General features: G+C 52.5%; 1 protein-coding gene across 1 annotated transcript in view; it reads left to right on the top strand.

Moving 5' to 3' along the window:
- Positions 1-22,244, top strand: part of CNBD1 (cyclic nucleotide binding domain containing 1) — a gene marked incomplete at its 5' end in the record, with an annotated part of 77,222 nt that overhangs the window by 49,567 nt on the left and 5,411 nt on the right. Inside the window, one exon of the mRNA XM_081116491.1 lies at positions 8,299-8,402. Coding sequence (XP_080972617.1) covers positions 8,299-8,402 — 104 coding nt within the window. The remainder of the gene's footprint in view (positions 1-8,298; positions 8,403-22,244) is intronic.

Below are 22,244 nucleotides of genomic sequence, written 5' to 3'. Positions count from 1 at the left end.
GTGACCAGTAAATCTACCGAGAAAGTTCACACTGGCTGTCTTTCCCAAAGGCAACGAATTCGTCAGGCTCAGGGTTTACGTTCAGTGCAGGAATTAAGCAGATTCTCTCCTCTTGGGATGTCCTGTCGGGAGGCTTAGTGGAGGCTCTGGGGTTCAGTGCTTGGTTTAGAAACCATGGAACGTCTCAAAGAACAGAATGCCTTGTAATAAGCAAGAAAAAACTTCAATCCTTTATTTTAAAATGCCCTGCACATATAAAATCCCACAAAAGTTGCTGATAGTCACCACGTATTAGAAGCTAAATTTGAATGAAAATTGTCAAGGTCTACTCCCCTGGGGTACTGGCTTCCTTCCCTAATGCTGCGCTGACCTGCTTGTGGGAGACGCCTCCACACTTCTCTGTCCACCTATTTTCAGGTCTGGGATCTATTGGGAAGATTTCGGCAGGAGATGCGTAGATGTCTTGGAGGGGCAATTACGCTGGAAAGCTGGGAAATTATGTAAGAAAAGGGATCGTAAGTAGCATCCAACAAGTGCTCTGGAGTGAGTGTGGCTTCCTAGGCCTGAAGGACAGCAGATGGGGACCCACAGCTGGCGGGAGAAGGAACCCGAATTCGGGGAGGAGGCTGACTCTCCAGGGCGGCGTCCTCGGGCTCCCGACGGCCCAGCGCATCGCGGTTGGTCCACGAAGGAACCCGCCGGGTGGAGCAGGGGCCAGCCGCTCGCTACTCCCAGGTCAAGGAGCAGCGGCTATAACGTTAGTATTAATAACCAATAATGGCAGCGTTGTAAGCTTCATGGTTTTCTTTGTTGTTAATCCTCACATGAGGGTATTTTTTCCATTGATTTTTTTAGAGTAGGAGGGAGGGAGGGGGAGAGAGAAAAACACCGATGTGAGGGAGACACATCGACTGGTTGCCTCCCGCACGTGCCCTGGGCCGGGGTTCGAACCTGCAGCCCAGGTAGGTGCCCGTGGACCGGGAGTGGTACCCGCGGCCCTCCGGGGAGTGGGCCGACGGGCTGGGCCCGTCTATCCTTTGTAGACGTGACCCAAGGGTGGGTTTTGCCATCTGTCGACTGGACGCAGTCACCCACCCCGAGCCTGTGAACCTGCTGCCCTGCGGGGGGCTGTTTAAATCAGCGCTGCCTGGAAGATGGCAGGTTAGCGCCGGGCTGCCGGGTGAGACCCCCAGCGGCACGGAGCGTGTAGGATGCCCAGTGGCCGCTCCCCACTCCGCACGGCGTCAGGAGCGTAGCAAACACTTCCGATGTCCTCCGGGCTGCATGAGGCTGACGTGCGTGGAACAGGCATTCCCATGACCCCCGCGGCCCTTCCGGTGCCGTTTGGCATATTTTTACTCTCGGTTGCATGCGTTTCCCTAAAACTGTGGCTCTCTCTGCACAGCCCAGCTCTGCCCTGAGCCCAGCCCGCCTTCCTCCGCTGTATTGGGAGCGTGACGCCCCTCGCCCGCCTCGGGGCCTGCAGGGCTGTGTGTCTGTGTCGCCGACATAATCCTCCGTCTTAGAAGTTTCTTTTCACCACATCACCACGCTCAGTACATTAAGCAGTGAACATATTTTGCCCAAAGGCTTCGACATGACATCTCAAAGTTTCTCCTGTGACTTATGGGGCTTTAACTCGACTGTTAATATTCTTTTCAGACCAAGAGAGGCAGTAAATCTAAAAGGAATTACAGATCTCTCTGCTATAACCTTCACACCCACCTGTTCCCCGGGAGGGAGCGTTGCTCCTTTGCTGGGACGTTTGCTCTAGTTGTTGGAATTGTCTTCTGCCTCATCGATTAGCTATTTAATTAAGTCAAGGAGATTTCTTCCCCTAGAGGTTAAGGATACTAAATAAAACTATTTCCGTTTACTTGCTCCACCAAAATGGAACGACTCCATATATATTTTTTTCTCGTGTTTTGTTTTTAGTTACTTTACTAGTCCAGCATCCTTGGTCCCAGCACCTTTAGGTCCAGCATCCTTGGTCCCAGCATCCTTGGTCCCAGCACGTTTAGGTCCAGCATCCTTGGTCCCAGCACCTTTAGGCCCAGCATCCTTGGTCCCAGCACCTTTAGGTCCAACATCCTTGGTCCCAGCACCTTTAGGTCCAGCATCCTTGGTCCCAGCATCCTTGGTCCCAGCACCTTTAGGCCCAGCATCCTTGGTCCCAGCATCTTTAGGTCCAGCATCCTTGGTCCCAGCATCCTTGGTCCCAGCATCCTTGGTCCCAGCACCTTTAGGTCCAGCATCCTTGGTCCCAGCACCTTTAGGTCCAGCATCCTTGGTCCCAGCACCTTTAGGCCCAGCATCCTTGGTCCCAGCACCTTTAGGCCCAGCATCCTTGGTCCCAGCACCTTTAGGCCCAGCATCCTTGGTCCCAGCCATGTCCCCTTGCGCCCGTCGTCGGCAGGACCCTGCGGGGCCTCCCCTCCCTGTCCCTGCCCCGCACCTCCGGCCGCAAGCCTCTCTGTGTAAGTCTCCGGGACCTAAGTTCTCTGCTCTGCAGCTGAGAAGACTGGGGAGGACTCTGGTACCAGGCCCGGGTGCTGCCACTGAACCCCGGGCGGAGAACTGACTTGCCGAAGGACTTCCTAGGTAGAAAACTGAAAAATTTTAGACAAATTTGGTTAAATGGCGGCTTGTTGTACATTCAGAGTAAGAGCAGTGACCCCGGGACCTGTTGGGAAAGCGTGAGAGCGCCCTGTGCGGATCATTCGTGGGGCCGTCGTTCAGGGTTTTCAAGAGAGAGACAGGAGTGAAAATAAGAGTTTTAGAGAAAACATTTGTCTCCCTATTGCTGCCGTCCAAGCTGACTGAGGCCCGATCATTAAATTCTCTGCTTCGATGGAAAACACGCTCTAATCCAAGCGGAAGGTCCGCGGTCGTGAGGCAGGAAGAGCTCGGGGGACATGGTGAGCTCGCGGTGAGTCCGGGCTCCTCGCCGGGTCCCAGGCCCTCCGGCTGGCCCGCGGGGTCGGCGGCCACACAGGGCGTTTTAGCAAATAATGACGCTTCGTTCTGGTCCCGAGACCCTGGTTTCATTCGTTTATCTTAGACAGCGGTTTGAGCACCGCTGTTTACAGATGCTCCCCAGGTGATTCTCGGAGCGTCTTTCTTCCTCGCTGAATGCAGCCTGCAGGACAGAATCCTGTCCCAGGTTTCGATTTATCTCAGTGTGAAGCCATTAATTGGTGAACTCGAGGGTGGTTAGTGCCCCAGACGCTCCGTGAGGGAAGAAATTCTCGCGTTCAAAAAAGACTGTGCGTGGATGTGACCTGCGGGTGTGTCAGCCGAGTAAACAAACCCCGGACACACGCAAGGGAAGCTCAGCGAGGTTTTACAGATAATTATGTTGAAATAAAATGTGAACTTAATGTTCTGTATTTTTATTCTTGTGCCAATTAAGTGAGTTACTGTATATAAATCACCAAACATAGAGCCTCGTGCAAAATAGGCAGCTATTATTAATTATCATTATTACTGTTATTACCGCTCTGCTGTCTCCCTCAGCCCCCCTCCTCACCGGCATCACCCCCACCGAGCGCCGGCCAGCAGGGCTTTCTGAGGAGTCCGCCCAGCGACCCCCCGCGATGTTGAGGCGCGTTCCTAGCACCACGTGGCACGAATGGCCTGCGAGGGCCGTTCTTTTGGGTCCCAGACGCTCTTCACTGCGGGGGAATTTATCGTCCGTGGCGATTGGGGTGCCAGCCCCAGCCCCTGAAGGCCGCCCCTCCACTCCCCGCACCCCCCGGGATCTCCTTACGGTAGGAACGGCACTGTTTCGACAGTGAACGGCCTCGGTTTCTGGACACAGAGTTTGGTTCAGTTTGTAGCTCACAGTCCTGACCAGCCAAGGGCCCTGGTCGGGTGGGCTGCTGGCAGGTGCCCGCGGGGACCCGGCAGGGGCAGCCTGACCAGGGCCAGAGGAGGGGCAGGGAGGCCAGGCCCAGGGAGGGTGCCCCCGGGGGGGGCCGGGGGGGGCATGGATGCCGGACGAGCTCAGGAGTGGACTGCACAGCCCGGTCTTGAACTCGTGGCCTCGTCATGTGGTCGAACCCGCAGCACTTCCGGGGGGGGGGGGTGGATCATTTGTCACCACAGTGCTCCCTCCATCTGCTACTTTAAAAAAATGTTGTTTACCTATATTTAGTGCTTTTTTTCCTTGTTCTTGACAAAACTTTAGATTGAGTCCCCCCCACCCCCATTTCCGTTTACTGGGCGAGATTTATGGTATTGAGATTCCTTGCCAAGAACTAGTTATTTTTCTCAAGTCAAATTCCTTGAAATCAATCGGCAGGACCCGTGCCGGCCCGAAGATACCCCCAAACGTCTTGTTCTGTTTCCAGGGCTGTTTCTTTACGGCCTGTGGGGGACGCGGGTCGGCAGGGCCCAGAGCACGTCCGTCCGCCTGTCCGTTTGCACTCACCTGTCGGCACACCTGGGGGAAGACGGTGGCCTGTCCTCCTGCCGGCGCCTAAGGACGGGGTGGCGACTGCCCGCGGCTGGGCTCACTGCCCGGCTGCCAGCGGGGCTCGCTTTTGTTTCCCTCGCTCGGCAGGCGTCAGGTTTCCCCTGACGCAGCGACTTTCTGAAACGGGGCCTTTGCTTCATTTCTGCGCTCGTCCCTGGGCCGCACCTGCCCGCTGCGGGCAGGGGCTCCTCCATCGACCGGCCCCGGTTACGTCTGGGAAAAGGCAGGAAAGAACTTGTGAGTCGTAAAGTTCCTATCACACGTCAGCGCTGGGTTAAAGGGAAAATAAATCATCTTAGTTCATTTAGGAAGTAAACGAATGATTCTGTCTGAATTCCTACCTGGGGAACTTAATATACTCACTGATTGTTGCCCAGAGGAGAGGGAAGAAGGTAATAAAATAAACGCGGGCTTTGGGCTGAGACAGCCCCGCGTGCAAATCCAATCTCAGACTCTTAGAGGCTCTGTGATTTTTTAAAAGCAAGCACTGAATCTACAGAAGCCCCTTTTTAAAAAAATCAATAGTACGGCAATAACTTTTACTACAAAATATTTTGTAGATTAAAAATAGTGTGTGGAAAGTGCTTGGCAAGCAATAGGTGTTTTCACGGTTAGAATTAGTTAAAAAGACCTGGTTAGGTGGGAATATAACCCTCCACAGAGCGATATTCCCGAGAGAAGCACTGAGAGGTTATGGGTTGTAACCACTCCCCTTGATTTTGTTACAGGGTCACAAGTACAAATGGCATCTACGTCGCAATAAGTCACTGACGGTTTACTGTTGCCCGGGGTAAGGTCACCAGTTTTCTTAATGTTGATTTTGTGAAGTAGCTCGATGGGTACGAGACGGAAAGTTTGGTTCTGAAATGCTGACGCAGAGAAGGAATTTAAACAAGGGCACGTCACCAGCGTTGCTCACGCTGTGCATCCCTTGGCAACCCCGTCCCCAAGTACAGAATTATTTGGCGTGAAACGCGACTCACAAAATCAATAGCAGGAGGGAAGCCTTCAGGCTCCGTAGCCTGTGGTCGAGACGCCCAGGTCGCTGTTTCAGAGAATCTCAGGGTCTGGTGCGGTTCCCACTGGAGATATTAGAAGGCATGGTCTCTGTTTCACCAGAGAAAAATCTAGATGCGGTAAACACCCAACATCTGGAATCTGATAAAACTCAAGAGTGTTTAGGGAGATTAATCATCCAGTGACAAGGTGAAATTCCCGAACATTTGCATCTTACTGTTAATGTATTTCTCCATGGACTTGAGGCCGGGCCAGTCCTTGAGGACGCACCAAACTGCAAACGTGATTTTGAAAACTTGTATCATTTGAAATTATCTTCTTTTAATGAGATCGTCTTACAGTCACGAGGGAATTTAGAAAACCATTCGTGTAATGACCTGTGTCCAAGGACATCTTCTAAGCCGTTGGCTGTAATCTCTGTTCATGTCTGGGAGACCTTTTTAATGTGAAAATGCTTCATAAACAACTCTACTATGATGATATTATTGGTAATTGCTGGTTAACAACATACCGAATAGCAAAAAGCGACCATGAATTCACTAACAATTTAAGTGACATTGTATTAATCAAAATAAATTCTCAGTGCATTTAAAAATTAGCACACGAATTAAACATATAGATCCACTAAAGACAATTCTCAGTTTACATATGGGGTCACCTGCCAGGGTGCTGTCTCCCCGTGGCCCCCGGTCCTCAGCCCACGAGGGTATAAATCAGACATTTAACCCCCCAGAGGCCCTTAGGTGCCTCTCCCGTTATCAGCACCACCCAGCTGCGCCTTCAGGGTCCATCACCAGTCTCACCGGCGATTCTGTGAAGAAATTTTGCCCTTTTTTAAGTTGTTTTTTTTTTTATAAGGAAACTTACTTTATGTTTAGTATATGGCCTCCTTTATCAATGTTGTGCTTGCACGATCCATCCACGCCGTTGCTGATATCAGGATGGTTTATGTTTAGTGCCGTGAACGCTCTCGTCTGAACACACTGAGCTGTTTACCGGTTCTGCTGATGGATATTGGTGGTGCCCCTAATTTGGGTCTTTATGAAAAATGCTGCCGTGGACATTTTCCACCGTAGTAAACGCCTTTTACCGCAGAGATTTCAAGAAGACCTGCTTCTCAGAGGAAATTCTAGGTCATGGTGGATGCCTACGTTCAGCTTTGGCAGAAACCGAAAAAGGACTCTTCACGCGGCTCCCACTTTCCCTTCCCCCGTCCGCCCCCGAGAATTCTCCTTACTTCCGACCCCTCCCGGCTCTTGGTATTTTCTGCCTTTTTCTTCTCCGCAATTTGGGCGGATAGACAGTGTTTGGATGTGTTCCCGTCATTACAATGAAAGGAGGCTGAGCTATAAACCCCCCACCGCTTTCTAAATTCTTTTTTCAAAGCAGCTTGCGTCCGTTTTCAAGGTACGAAGTTACATCATAATTTTTTATTAATACAATTTTTTTTAAATGTATTTATTGTTGAAAGTATCACAGACGCCCCCCATTGGCTCCTCCACCCTCCACCCACCCCAGGCCCGCTCGTTAATACAAGTTTTAAGTAGACAGATTGGTTAGTGCTTCTATGGGTGTCTCGTAGCCTGTTCAGACATTGACGCCTTTACCTTGAAAACGCTGGTGGGTTCTTCGAATAGTCCGATGTTGAAGAAAACAGAGTCAAGTCTGCATGAGCCCGAGGAGAGGACTGAGCTTAAGAGCTGGGGTCTGCGTGGAGCACGGGCCGCCTTTCACTGCGTGTTCACACTCGTAAACACGTTGTTGAGGACCCTTTGGTGCAGAGAAAAACCAGCGAGTTAGAGAGGGCGCATCTGTGTGTCGTAAAGCGAAGGGCCTGGCTCAGCGGCCCTGAGCCGGGATGCGGTTCCTTCTGTCCCCTCCCGCTCGTTCCCGTGGACGCCGGGCGCTCAGCGTCCCCCTGCGGACCCCGCCTGCGGCTCGGCCTTGTGCAAACGAGGGCGTGACCTTCCCGCGGTTTTGTTAACTCTCACCCAGGATATTTTTTCCTGTGATTTTATTTTTTAGAGAGAGTCGGGGGGGGGGGGAGCAGGGGTGTGAGAGACGCCGCGACTGGTTGCCTCCCGCAGGCGCCCCCCTGGGCCCGGGGATCGAACCCGCAACCCAGGCACCTGCCCTCGGCCGGGGGCTGAACCTGCCACCCTTGGGAGGGTGGCCCGGCCCTCGCCACGGGCGCACCGCCAGGCGTCCTGGGTTGTCTTAAACACTGGGGTCGAGGTTCCCCGAAGTTCCCGAGCCCCCCGCACCCCCTTTCCAACCCCCGGAGAAGCTCCCGACTGCTCTGTGGCCAAGCAGCTGGGAACATGTCCCCCTCCCCGCAAGTGTGCGGTTTGGATGGTAAATTATGGCTATTTCAGGTTCGGTCACATGCCTGCGCCTCAGGCACGCGGAGCCCTGAAAACAACGACAAAGGAACCCCCAAATGCCTGGTATTTCCAGCCTCCGTTGCGAGGAGGGGCCTGGCCGGGTGAGGTCAGGGCTTCGGGGCAGGTGGCCAGTCACCTCTGCGCAGGTGAAGAGCTAAGCGGCCCCGGTCCCCACGATGAAGCCAGACGCTGTGGGGCGCGGGGGGCGCGGTCCTGCCACCGTTCTCCCCGGCGCTCCGGGCGTCGCCTTTGAGAGCGAACTTAGGACGAGGCATCACCGAATCGATTCTTTATTAGGGGAAATTCGGCTTCACCTCCTAAGTGGAAATGTTGATGCGGGAAGACTGGCAACTTCTCTTTTTGCCCGTTTTTTAAATTCCTTTCGATGAGATTCTAACTATCTCCTTTGGTTTCCTCTAGCGTTAGACCCAGTGACCCAGCAACTTATGCTCCAGACGGCGAAGCCAACCTTTGGGCACCTCACAGATGTAAGTAAATGCCGGAAACCTCGCTGCCCGCGGCAGGTAAACGCGAGCCTCTCGGGAGGCGGCATCAGCACCCACTCTCTAGAGTCGGGGGACAGGACACTTGAAAAGGCCTTGGGGTGACCCCTCAGCCTGCGTGTGCTGAGAGGCCACTGACGGCAGCACTCGGGGTGACGGGGAGATTCACACAAACCACGGAACCTCCACCGTCCGCCTCAGCACAAGCGCCCCCGGAGATCAGCCTCCGGGAAGGGCCCCGCCTGCGTTTCCCCGGGACTCCTGCCGCCTCGGGCCTCGGGCTCCAGTCTTTACTCCGCCTGAGCCGGCTTCCGCGTGCGGCGTGGGGTCAGGGCCCAGTCGCCCTCCTTGGCCTGCGGGCAGCGCGCGGGACGTGGCCGAGCCTGGGGGCCTCACGCGTAGAGAGACACACGCTTCAGGGCCCCGCTCGTGTGGGGCTCGTAAACTGGGCCCGTGGGGAAAGGCCCGGTGGCGGCTGCCGGGCTGGAGGAGGGGCATCGGTGACATCCCCGCCGCCGGGCGAAGGCGTCCCGGGGCCGCCTGGCCCGTCGAGCCTGCGGGTGGCGCCGCTGCTCTGGGCGCTTAAGTCTGCTACGGGGGCGAACCTCGCGTGAAGTGTTTTTACCCCAATAAAATAGTAAGAAAAGTCTTACATCTTCAAAGAACAGTGGAAACATTTAAACGATATTTAAAAGCTGTGAGTAGCTTTTTAGCTTTAGCGTGTCCCTTCGATGCTAATAAAACATCTCTCGTAGTTGCGATAAATTCTCCTTGTGCCAACCCCAACAGGGCGTCGTCCGGGTTTCGCTGCAGGACGCATAGGACCCTCTGAGTGAGACCCGTCGGCTGTTCAGCGAGTTCACGGCCCAACGCCGGGGAGCTGAAGCGGGGGTGTGAGGAGGGCCCCGGCGAGCTCGCGGCGCAGTGAGGGGCCTGGAGACGGGTCCGTCGCTCAGTCCAGGAGGCCGGGGCGCCAGGCGGCGGGGCGGGATCGCGGCCCGTGGGAGGAGGCAGAGCCCCGGGCCACGGGCGGGCGGGTGGCGGTGGCCGTCTGCCGTGCCGGGTGACAGCCCCGTGGTAGGCGCGTCCGAGAGAAGAAGAAACGCGTCGACGCTTGACCCAAACTGGCCTCTGAGGACCAGAACCCCAGGGAGGTTTTAAAGGCCAACGTGTTTATGGGGTGGCGCTGGGCCCTCCCCCTCCCCGCGTCCCCCACAAGCCCGTCGTGGAATCCACGCGGGTCACGCCGGCCGACACGCTGGGCGCTTTCTCGTGGTTGAGCCCGAGCACCTGCCCCTCCCTCCTTAAGACTGACGTGTGGAAGGAGAAGGTCCCCAGAGGGGACGGCGCCGGGGCTGTATTTTGAGGCTCCCCTGGGGCTTGTAAACGGGGGTGCAGCCCTCGGCCCCACGGTGGATTAAATCATGGCGAGGAAAGCGGGACGGAGCGTTTCCTCACTGCGGCTGCCGAAGGACACAAACCGCGGTGGCTGCCGGCAGGTGACTCCGTGGAAGGGGGCGACGGGAGACAGCGCCTGCCAGGTGCGCAGTTCGACCCCGAGACTCGGCCGGGGGCTAAGCAAGGTGCCCTGTCAGGGGCTCGGGGGGAGCCGGGAGGCATCATCGGAGGCTGGATGCCAGCGAGGGACACGGGACTGAAATGCGGCAGGACGCCGACTTCTTCAGATGCCAGAGCCCCACCAGGATGGCAGTGGGGTGCCCGTGGCCACTGCCGGGTGGAGGCCCCTGGCAAAGGTGCTCCGCTGGGCGACCGGGCGTCAGTCACGTCTCAGAAAGATGTGCTGAGAACAGAGACGGGTCAGGCGGGGCGCCCGTGACGCGAGCAGACGCCCTGATCTGTGGTTCGAATACGCCCGGGAACGCCGACGAGCACCAGGCGCAGAGCAGAGACACGAAGAGATTAGAAACCGTCTGCAGGGCGGGCGCTGGGAACTGCGCGTGGTGGACGCGGCCCTGTGCTGCCGGCCGAATATTTCAGAGCAGAAAGGAGCCAGACTAAGATACAAGACTGATCGTAAGTCAAGCAGACGGGCGATCAGAGCTCCTCTGTACACCCTAGAACCCGAGACTCTAACAAGGCTCTGGCCAGACGGCGCGGAGGAGACGTGGGAACTGCCCAGAGACCCTCACTGCTAGAGCGACGCATAAATTAGCCGCCCTGGGGCTCGTTAAAGGCCAGAGTTTCCTCCGACGTCTGTCTCTCGGTGGAGCTGCCGGAGGGGGAGGAGATGAGAGGCCGCAAGGCCGCCCCGGTGGAGGAGACGGAACAGGGGCTCGAACCCTCGCTGTCAGGTCCGAGGGGCCGTCTGAGAGTCACCAACGCGAGCTCAGCCCCCTGAGGGCTGCGGGACGGGCCACCAGGGGACCCTGACCTCCAGCCTGCCCGGGGGGCGAACTGCCCACGAATTTAATTCTGGTCTGCTGGTCGTCCTACGTGGAGCTCACGTGGTGCCTGAGACGGGAAGAAGCAGGTGTTGGAAATAAAACCAGGACTTTCCGAGCCTCTAGGAGGTAGAAACGTGGAGCCACTCACCTGGGTGGTTTAAGGGGCGGAAACTCTTGTCCTGGGGAGTTCAGCCCGCGGAACCCGGGGGCGAAAGACAGGCCGGGAGGCCGGGGGGCCACGGTGGAGGAGTCCCCGAGACGATGCTCTGGCCCGAGGATGCCACGGGGTCGGTGGGTCAGCGGCGAGCTCCTGAGTTCGCCTCGAAACCTTCCCTCGGTCGCGGGGGTAGCTGTGTATTTCGTGAACTGGGGGTGCAGGTTCTGAGCTCTGTTGACACAACTACAACTGCCTGACTCAACTGAGAGGCACAAGCCGGGGTCCAGAGAAGAGACTTCATCACAGGTCAGTCACTGGACGGGCAGGGACCCCAGCCCCAGGGAGGCCGTGGAGGAGGCGCCTGGGGCTGAGCTGGGGGCGTCTCAGCCGGCGGGCCGCGGAGCCCGGGCCTAACGAGGGCCCCCTGGTGTTACCAGCCGTTTGCAGAACGGTGGACCTGAGGGGGATGTGGGTGTTTCTGAGAAACATACAAATGAGAAGGGGGGATGCTGTCCTCGGGGTTGGTGGGGAGGAAGTGCGGGGAAGGGCTGGAACAGCCACCGGCGGGTGCAGAGCCTGGGTACCCGTCGGGGGGACCTGAGCCTGACGGGCATGTGAGGTGCGGGAGGGACAGGGTTTAACCGGCAGCCCAGGCGCCGCGTGGGCCGGGAGAGGAGCCAGGGTTAGACGCGTGGCCACAGAGACCGAGGAGAGAAGACTCATTGCTGATAAACCCTGAGCTGTTTGCCGCGGCAGCTTTCAAGTCAACGTTCTGTTTTCTTTAAAACCTTCAACTGCTGACGAATGAATCTGATGTGAGATTTATTTATGGCGAGTAGAAAGGGGGGGGGGGCGAGAGCAGCTGTGCGTCGGGAGGCAGACGGTCGCCTGGGACCCCGTGGCCCAGGAGACAGAAGCACACCCAGCCCCCGATGCAAGTGCTCGTCTTACGTTTGGACGTTGTCACTACGTTGTCACGGCCGCTGCTTCCAACAGGCATCCGCTGCTCTGCTTTCCGGGGCCGGCGTTATTTTGTGAACGCTGTGGAAGAAGATATATCTGAATGTAACACTTGTATCTTTTTAAATGTCTTTTATTTAATTGATTTTATTGATTTTAGAGAGAGAGGAAGGGAGAGGGAGAGGGAAACATCAGCGATGAGGGAGGAACAGGGATCGGCTGCCCCCCGCTCGCCCTGCTGGGGATGCAGACGGCAACCCAGGCCCGCGGCCGACCTGGTGCCGCCAACCTGGTGCCGCTGACCTGGTGCCGCTGACCTGGGGCTGCCGACCTGGTGCCGCCAACCTGGTGCCGCCGATGGGAAAGCCTTGGGCGAGCTCGCTGTCCCGTCTCTGGCAGCTGGGCGGGGGGTTTGGGGAGCGGGACGTCTGCTCATCTCACCTCCACATCGACTCCTTCCCTCTGCAGCAGTTTCTCACTCGGTCTCGATTCCTTTTATTTTGGGCGGCGTGTGTATTTTTATAAGGAAACCTTCTTACGATACATCGGACAAAAAAAATAAACCGAGTTCAGATTAGTCGTTATCACCCAGTGGTAACCACGTAACTTAAATCATTTTACCTTTAATCGATTTTACCTTTAATTGATCAGAATGATACCATTTTGTAAATATGTACTATATATGATACTGTATTATTTTAGTCATAGTTCAAACCAGAATACACTACAGCAATATATAAAAGTAACCAAGATTATTACCAGGGAATTTTAGGGAGAGTTTTTATTTTGTTCATTTGCTTAATGAATTAATGTGTGATGAAGGAGAATGGACCGAGGGAGTAATTATAATACTAATACAATTCAAAAAATATTTTTAATTAAATGAATAAAACCCAATTTTTCCCTCTAAGTATCTTCTAAATAGACTCAATAGGCTGGCATTTAATTTAATTAACATTTGGGTAATTTATTCTATGACATTTCCAATCCTAAATATTATGATCACCACGGATAACCCGTACTATATAGAGCCCGATTTTCAAGTTTTAGTTTAAAATGAAATATTCTTTAAAAGGTAGATAGAGCCGGGCGGGTGTGGCTCAGCGGTTGAGCGTCGACCCAGGAACCAAGCGGTGGCTCCACCGATTCCCGGCCGGGGCGCAGGCCTGGGCTGCGGGCTCGGCCCCAGCAGGAGGCGAGCAGGGGGCAGCCGGTCAGTGACCCTCCCATCACTGATGTTCTCTCGCCCTCCCTCTGAAATCAATAAAAACATATTTTTTAAAAAGATAGAAAGATAATAACTGTAAGTACAGAGGAATTTTAAGATAAAGTGTGACCACCTTAGTTTATATTCACATCGATTATGAAAACAAAGTTTAAGAAGTAAAATGCAAATGTTACTATGAAAATCCCTGCTTCTAATTAGAACAAGCATTACGGTCCCTTAAAGTTACTCCTGATTTAATATGCTGTTCTTTTCACGCATCATTACGGGGAGAACCTTCTGTTTGTAATCACAGTTTTTCAGAAGAAAAATAATATAAAGCAAATTTCCAGAACTTGGCCCTGATTTCTGCTTTTGAAGGCAGGTTTTTGAGTTTTCTAAAATAGTTCCCATATTGGAACCACTTTTTTTTCTTTTCATAACTTAAAACAAGAAAGAGCATTTGAGGTCCTCTGTTTTCACAGAAGTTTAATTTTTGGAACAAGAGGGTCGTGTTCTTGCCTTTACGAAGAGCCTTTCCTCGTTTGCTGGACGTGTAGGGTGCGATGTTTTACCCCACGTGAAACACCGAGCACAGGGCGTGGGCGCAGGCCGGTCGCTCCGCCTGCTCTGAGATCACAGGGAACGTCGGAGCCTTTTCCCGCTGTGCACGCAGGTCGATCTGCATCTCACAGACCGACGGTCGTCTACCAGAGCTGTGCTCACGCCTGTCAGCAACCCCAGGGAGCTGATGATCCCCAGATTCCCACCGTGATTGCTGTCACTCTATCTAGTAGGAAATGGGAGTCCCCATGTCAGTATTTACTTTTTATTTCTTAGACATCAATTGATCAGCTAATAAGTGACACTCCCTGTGGTTAACCACGCGGACGTCATTCCGTGATGATCTTCTAATGGCCCTGCCTTTACTTTCAGAATCGAAGGGTCAACTCTAAGGAAAGTCATGATTTACTACTTAAGAGTAGAATTCCTTATTAATGTATTTTTATTACTGATTTCAGAGAGGGAGGGAGGGGGGGAGAGAAACATCAGTGATGAGAGTCATTGACCAGCTGCCTCCTGCTCGCCCCCTGCTGGGGATCGAGGAGCCCGCCACCCGGGCCTGTGCCCTGACCCGGAACCGAACCGCGACCTCCTGGCTCCTAGGCCGACGCGCGCCCGCTGAGCCACGCCCCGGGCAGTGTGGCTTTTTTATTCATACCCTGGGGGATTCATGTTCTTCACATTTGGAAGCCTTAACGAAAACTCGAAGTCTTTTGTGTACTCAGGTTTAGTTTCAGATCAGTGATAAATATTTAGCTCTTTTTAAGTGCACGTGACTCCGGTTTAAATTGCATAAGGACCCTAAGTGTAGGTCTGAGAGAGAGAGATGTACCGTAATCCTGGCAGTTTTTACAGATAAAAACTGAAATACAGTGGGAGATGACCACGGTTTGCTTCACTTTGTTACTTGCTTGTAGACATTGAGGCATAATACGCAGATAACGCCGGTGTGCAGTGCTTCACCCCACAGGCCCGTGAACTCATCTGCACTGACGACAGCCACAGGATCAGCTGGTTGGAGCGACCTCCCGGGAACCGAAGGGTTACCGGTGTGGCTCCTGGTCAGGACAGGGACCTGGGCTTCAGGGTCAATCTCCGGCCGGGGCATGTACACGACCGACCACGTTCCTCCCTCCCTCCCTCCCTCCCTCCCTCCCTCCCTCCCTCCCTTCCTCCCTCCCTCCCTCCGTCTCTCTCTAAAGTCAATAAAAACATACCCTCGGGTTAGGATTAAAAAAAGTAAACCACACACTAGGGGAACATAGTTACAAAATATACGTGTGATAAAGGGCTTGTATCCAGCATGTAAAAACATCTCTTGTAAAGGAAAAACAAAGATAAACTAATTAAAACAGTCAGCGTTTTGAACACACATCAGAAAACACCGTTTATAAATAGTCAAAAAGCCCATGAAAAAATGGTCAACATGATTAGTCTCCAAGGTAATACATAATAAAACTGCAATAAAATATTACTACATATGTAATAAATAAAACTGTAACAACACATCCCTGCACGTGTAATAAGTTATAAAGACCGACGATGCTGAGTCGGCCGGGACGTGGGATGGTTGGAGCCCTCGCGTGTGGTCCTGGGGTGAAGGACGACACGGCCCCCTCGGGAAGCAGCCTGGCAGAATCACAGAGGCTCCCTCCAGAGAGCGTGACATTATTTTGCTAGTGATCGGAGAGGTTATGGGACGATCGTCCTGCCTGAGTCACGACTGGGCTGTTTTCAGGTTTCCCTTCCAGTGCGCAGACGCCTCGTGTCTCCTCTCAGAGCCGAGGGTGCTGTGCATTCTACAGATGCCCCTAAAACCACCCCCAGCACGAGGGACCCCGTTACTAACATCCCCGCCCTTCTCTTGAAGGGACCCAGAATCAAGAGTCGAACATAACTAACCTTAGTACCTGTGAAAATAAGAGCAACACGGGCTCGTTCTGTGGCAGACGGGGAGACGTCATAGAGCCACTGTCCCGCTTTTGTTTTCAATCTTCTTTAGATTTAGGAATTTAAAAATGTTTGTCTTCTCAAACTCTTTCTGTGGACTTCATCAGTGAACTGGGCAGCCTGCCCTCAGAGTTTGTGTCTTTAATCCAATCACCCTCTGACTCCCATTGGCCTCTGTAGTGGGGTCAGAATGCATCTTACCAAGAACAGCGGGACCGGAGAGGGGCCTGCGGATCCTGCAGGTGGACGGCGGGACCGGAGAGGGGCCTGCGGATCCTGCAGGTGGACATGTAGGGGCTTGTGGATGGAGGGATGGATTCTACACGAAACATTCCACCTCCGCCCTGAGCAAGGAGCTGGCTTTCCCAGGTGTAGGTGGCAGGAAGCGGTAAGATGAGCGGTCCTTTGAGCACCACGTGAATCGTGGATTCAGTGAGGACAACACAGGGCTGGAGTGGAGACTACGATGGTGGTTATGGTAGGCGAGGCTGAGAAGTCGTCTGGGGTCATATTTTGCAAGTGACTTGACTTTTATTTAGTCAGATCCTCTCCCACCATCACTGGGATTCTGTTTATGCAGGAAGGTGCGCACAGGAAGCTTGGTGCTGGTCGCTCAAGCCCAGTCCACTTAGTCCAGCGACTTTCACACGGGCAGATCGAAATGAAGTGATAAGTTGAATTCCTCAGTGATGGATTCAACTATAATGTATAACCTTCATGTGACATTGACCTTGGATGTCTTCGGAGGGGTATCTAAGTCTCCATACAGCCACGAAGGGTGCTCCCACTGAAACTCCCCAAACCTTTAGTCTGCGGCACTGTTTGTTTTTTCATTTGTTTTTTTTCTCTTGACCCGACGGAGCCCCCCTTCCTTGAACTTCTGGGCTCTCAGCAAAGGACATCTGTTCAGCTGAGCTTTTGGTAATTGGTATGTTAATTAAAAATGACTTTACGCTTTTAGCATTTTGTTTATTTTTCATGATACATATGGCCCGTGGCATTTCACAATGGGCGTTGTCTTCAAGATCCCAAGCACAAGTCAACAAAGCAAGCTCTCCGTGAGCGCTTCCGGACCCAAGGTCCCCATGATGTCACCCCAAGCGCGTTCTCTCACCTTCCTCTGGCCAGAATATTCTGGGATTTCCTCCAGGATAAAGATTAGCTCAGTGTGGTTCCTGCCTCTGCCACATCTGGACTGTCTCAGGGTAGCCGGGCCGGGCGCACGGAGCCGGTGCGAAGGCCGCAGTTTTCATAACGTGAGACAGCTGCTTACATTCTGCAGCCAGAAGTGTATTACCCAAGTCCCTGCTCTTGAGGCAGAGTTCTGAACAGTTTTTATTACTCGCACCGACACCAACCGCAAAATAATCGGGACAGATTTACACTAAGCTAGAAACCAGGCGGCGTCCGGGTGGAAGGCGGGGGGAGGAGGCCCCGTCCTTCCTTTGGAGCAGCGGCTTCTAAGGAGATGCGACAGGTCGTGGGAAGAGAGGAGAGTGAGTGATGCCGGGCGAGAAGGGAGCCAGGCGCGACCCGGCCTGAGTAGCTGGTAACCTGCTGGGAGCCTCCTCTGGCTCCCTGTCCCCCGACCCGGCCCCTCGCAGGGGGTTGACCATTTCTGAAAGCGTCCCCGGTGATGACGCCCCAGGCTCAGCGCTGATCCGTTTAACACGCTCCTCACAGGCAGCCAGCCTTGGGGACGGCTCTGTGTCAGCTGAGCCCCGTGTCATATTCCCTTGTGTGAGGGGACCCAGCGGTCAGGGCCCAGGCCCAGGTTGCGGGTTTGACCCCCAGTCCGGTGCCCGCAGGAGGCAGCCCGTTGATGTTTCTCTCCCCCACGGGTGTTTCCCTCTCTCCCCCTCCCCTTCCCCTCTCTCTAAAATCAATAAAAACATATCCTCGGGTAAAGATTAAAAAAATGAAATAAGACTACCTTCCCTTCTGCTAAAGCGTAAGCAGTCGGGGAGCCCGGGTGTCTCCCTCTTTCCGAGCCTGTTCCTGAGGGTTGGCGTGAGGTGAGCATGGGTCCAGCTGATCCAGGAGACAGGCTGCTGTCGGCATTAGAATGCGGTTTTTATATTTTAAAAGTTAACTGCTGTTTTACGCAGAAATAATCAAAGCATGAACGGGAAGATTCTCGCTTTCAAGTAACACATGAATGTTTCGGTTCCACATCGGAAGCAACGAAATGCCCGTTTCCCGATAATCCACGATCTCGTAAGAATTAGCATTGACTTGGTTTGATGTCCGGACTTAAAACAGGAAAATCACATTGTTCTTCTCAAAATCCTCCTGGTGCCCTCACGAGGAGTTCACCTTCCAGGCTGCCTTCCCGTGGTCCGGACGCCACTCGAACCTCCCTGGACCTTGTCACTGTCCGTCCGTCTGCGCTTACCTGTGAGGTGGGCAGTGTGCCTGGGGGAGAGACGAGGCGGGTTTTATTTCATTTACTCGAATACTTCTGAAGCCTTTATCACAGATGTGTTCCTATTTTTATTTTAGTAAAGAAAGAGAACGAATTGCATATCTGACTGAACACAGCCAACTGCTATTTCATCAAACTTCTTATAAAGTATTTCGTGATGGAAAAAATTAGGTTTGGAATCATTTGGGGTTGAAAATATCCTCTTTATACATTTTCTTTAATACTCTTGGCTAGAGATACCAGTTACTGTTTCCAAAATCTTTTTTTTAAAATATATTTTTATTGATTTCAGAGAGAGGAAGGGAGAGGGAGAGAGAGAAACATCAATGATGAGAGTCACTGATCGGCTGCGTCCTGCATGCCCCTGACTGGGGATCGAGCCTGAAGCCCGGGCCTGTGCCCTGACCGGGAATCGAACCCCGATCTCCTGGATCCTTGGTCGACGCTCAACCGCTGAGCCACGCCTGGCCGGGCACTGTTTCCAAAATCTTAACTCATACCTTTCAAGGATGAAATACGTAGAAGACAACACAGAAAAACCAAGGTCCTTCTTGACCCTAATATTTTCCCCTCTTAACACAAAACACGCTGCTTGTAATTCATATGAAGTCACAAAAGACATGTTACTCAGCAGCCCAGATAGATGCTCCCATTTTCCAGTTCAAAACCAGTGTTCAAACGTGAGTTGAAAATAAAGTATTTGGGTACATAAAAACATAAAACAGTGAAGACATTGAAAAAATCCAAGGGAGCAAAAGGCATATTGAAAGTCGTAAGAAACAGAAGACATTTAAAGCTAAAAAGAAATATCATCAGTCATGGAAACGTGGCCTAGAAATATCTAAATTAGGAAATTATTGATAAGGAAACCAACAGGATTTCAGAAATTACAATGTTGCACTAATTTTCCAGATGAGTTAAAGAAAGAACATTAGATGAAACGGAAGGAGACACAGTTGTCATATTGTATCCCGGTCATGCCTGTTTCTATTTCCAAACTCATGTGAATTGGAAAGTGGGAGCCCTTGCTTTTTGCCAGCCTCTCTGACCCAGAACCTACCTGGGCCCGAACCGAAGCTCCCCGCTCCCCGTTCTTCTGCGGAATCGCTTTACTCTGCGACCCCACCTGAGTCGGCTGCTCTGAGTGTGGATCGGGCAACGGGGCCCTCAGCGTGTTCACTCCCTGGCCAGTCTCCCGAGCAAACGCTCCTCCTGTGGCGAAGGTGTCGCTTTACATCTCACAGTCGCATGTGTGAGATGCGCGTTGTGGTTGTGCGTTTTCTGTCATCTCCAGTGTCTTTCTGCTCTGCTCCCAGCACTTGCGTCTTCCGTCCATGTCCCGCTGGATACATCTCACTGGACGTTCAGCGCGTCTCGGGTTGTGCGCCTTCTCCAGCCTGGTGCTCGACCCACGAGACATGAGGAACAAACTGAGCAGGGACATTTCTACGCCCTGAGAGAGCTGGGGACGCTGCTCTGAGCGGAAGGGTACTCGCGGCGTTTCTTCCATAGTGGGTGGGCATAGCCAATGGAACAGCAAATACATCTTATTTTTTCCTTTATCCAGTTCGCAGGTGCTCGTTTCTTCCATTTTCATTTCCCTGGTAGCTAACGGAAGCAAATCAATGTATTTCCTTCACAGCAGTGATTAGTCATAGATGTTGAGGCTCCGAGTAATGATGGAATCTAATACCAGGCTTTAAAAATAAATATAGCTATTTACGGGATAGAGTGATAACTCGCAAGCTACAGAAATATTTTCTACATCTTCCCCCACATTGTCAAAGGCTAAGTATAGTTCTCAGAGTAGCAAATTTTCTGGGATAAGACGACTCAGGGACTTTGATCTGTTATTACTTTGACTAATTTTACTGTGAAATAAAAAGGTCTTTTGTTTAAACAAGTTTAAAATATTCGCCGCACATAAAAAATTTCCGATCATTCAAATCCTAGTAACATTTGCTCTAGTGCCATCCATGTGCTTTTTTCCCTGAGGAATTGGTGCTACCATGTGAAATTCCATGAGAGAACAAGACCACCACTTTTTCAAAAGAATAAACTCCCGTAACAGGATCTGAAGGTAGGGTAACGTCTGTGTGACGTCCAAGGGCTTCATTACTGGGTGTGTTACTTTGCCGCATATTTTCATGTTAAATGTCGTGTCATAAAGGCCAAGTGTGCTGGCTCCCTCCTCACGTGTTTTCCTGGTTAAGACCAGCACAAGCCTCCTCTAGGGAGGGCTGGCAGCTTCATGGAAAAAGAGCGTTTATATGGAGAAAGATGCTCTATGCGATAGAGAAAAGAATGGATTACAGGGTACCCATCCTTTTTTATGGAGGAGCCATAAATAGGTTCCTTGTCTCAGATTACAAATGAAGATGAGTGGTTGGAAGTCATTAGAACTCTGTTTGGAGTTCGTGTAAGACAGCCTTGTCCAGGGGCCTGTCATTTCAGCAACGGCCCCGCTCGCCCGAGCAGTCGCGGAAACCACGGGTCAGGAACCTGTCAGAGGGCGTCCCAGTCCCACGGTGCTAACGTACATTATGATGAAGGTCGGGCCCCGGAGACTCTCTGATCTCTTCCTGGATGTTGCCTCTCTACAAATACGAGGGTCAGAGTCAGGCCTTTGCTTCAGGGGACACTCGTTCTTTACAGAGCTAGTCGGCGTTTTGCCTTTGTTGACAACTGATTTTGTTCTACTATTAGGTCATCTCTCTCGTTTGTTACACTTTAAATGACTTTCTTTCTAAAATTATAAGAACAGCACGGTGCAGCTTGATTTCATTTATGCTTTATCTGTTAGACAGTGTTACTGATTTCTCAGCATGTGAATTAAGTGGTGTTTAGATGATAAGAACCGAATCCAGCCCGGCTGGTGTGGTTCAGTGGTTGAGTGTCGCCCCATGAACCAGGAGGTTACGGTTTGATTCTGGGCCGGGGCACATATAAAAATTTTTTTTTAAAAAAAGAACCAAATTCTTCTGTGATTGAATTTCACTAAATAATCATTGTAAAATTTAAAAAGTGTACATGCAATTACTACTTTGTTTCTTTTACTCCGGTGCCTTGCTTTTTTCAGACACGATACTCATGATGGGTCTGAGAGCTTAAGGGAATGACTGGAATTCTCTGGATAGGACGGAGTAAGATGAGTCCACTCATATGTGCTACCTAAGTCTTGTATTTTCAGCACCTTCAGCTGTAAATTATTTCATGGGTCCTCCATTTCTAACAGCACAAGATTGCATGGTCTCTTACGCGCTGTTTAGATAATGTGACTGGGCTGAAAGGGTCTGTTTACCTGCGCACACCAAGCCCAATGAGACAGGAGCAGCGGTTTGCCTGCAGCCAAGAAAGCGAGGACTTATTCAGGAGGTGGAGTCGCAGGTGAGCCTGTGCTCAGAGACCTGGCTCCGGCGGCTTCCAGGGGGTGGGTTATGTAGGAAAATCCGTCGTGGTGACCGAGGGAGTCAGGGTCCTGGCTGGCGCTGGGGCAGGGGTGGCTGATCACTGCGTCTGGTCCTGCTGTCGGCTAAGGAGCTGTTCTGTCCAGCCTCACAGGGATTTGTTCTTCGGGATCCTCCTGCTTCCCTGCGTCTGGAGCTAAAACACAGCCGAGGCCAAGATACTGTCTTTAGTTTGATTGGAAAACTCTTATCTGTCGTCAGCAGACCCAGGACCTTGTTCGGAAGACTGCTGGACGCTGACCAGAGCCTCCCTGTCCTGAGGGCTTAATGCTGAAGCGGGGGAGGGGGGGTCAGGTGATGCCAGTTGGAGTCAAAGGGAAAAAAGATAAAAACCTAAGTCCAGACGGAAGAAACTCGGTTTCTGCGGGTTACAGTGAAAACTGGAGAAAATGCTGTTGTGTAGGTTGAGCTGCGTTTTGTACAGAACTTATAACAAAACCTGAACGCATTTTACAATATATCACCACCAACCAAGAGACCGATTTCTCACTTTAAAATCTCAGTATCGATGATTATTTATTAGTGTTCGGTGACATGCTTCTATTTTACAAAAACAAGCCATTATTTAGTTTACAAGCGGCACATAGTTTAGCGTCAACACAGTGTCCGGGCCTCCCCGCGCCTCCCGCCCCTCCCGACGCTCCGCACCTGCGGGGGGGCGGGGCTCCGGGCGGCGCACCTGGGGCCGGGGGCGGGGCCTCGGGGCGGAGTCAGGCCGCCGGGCCGACGAG

Source organism: Miniopterus schreibersii (assembly GCF_964146895.1).
Source record: "Miniopterus schreibersii genome assembly, chromosome: 17".
NCBI lineage: Eukaryota > Metazoa > Chordata > Mammalia > Chiroptera > Miniopteridae > Miniopterus > Miniopterus schreibersii.
The sequence above is the reverse complement of the archived record's forward strand: the minus strand, read 5'-3'. Positions and strand labels throughout refer to the sequence as shown.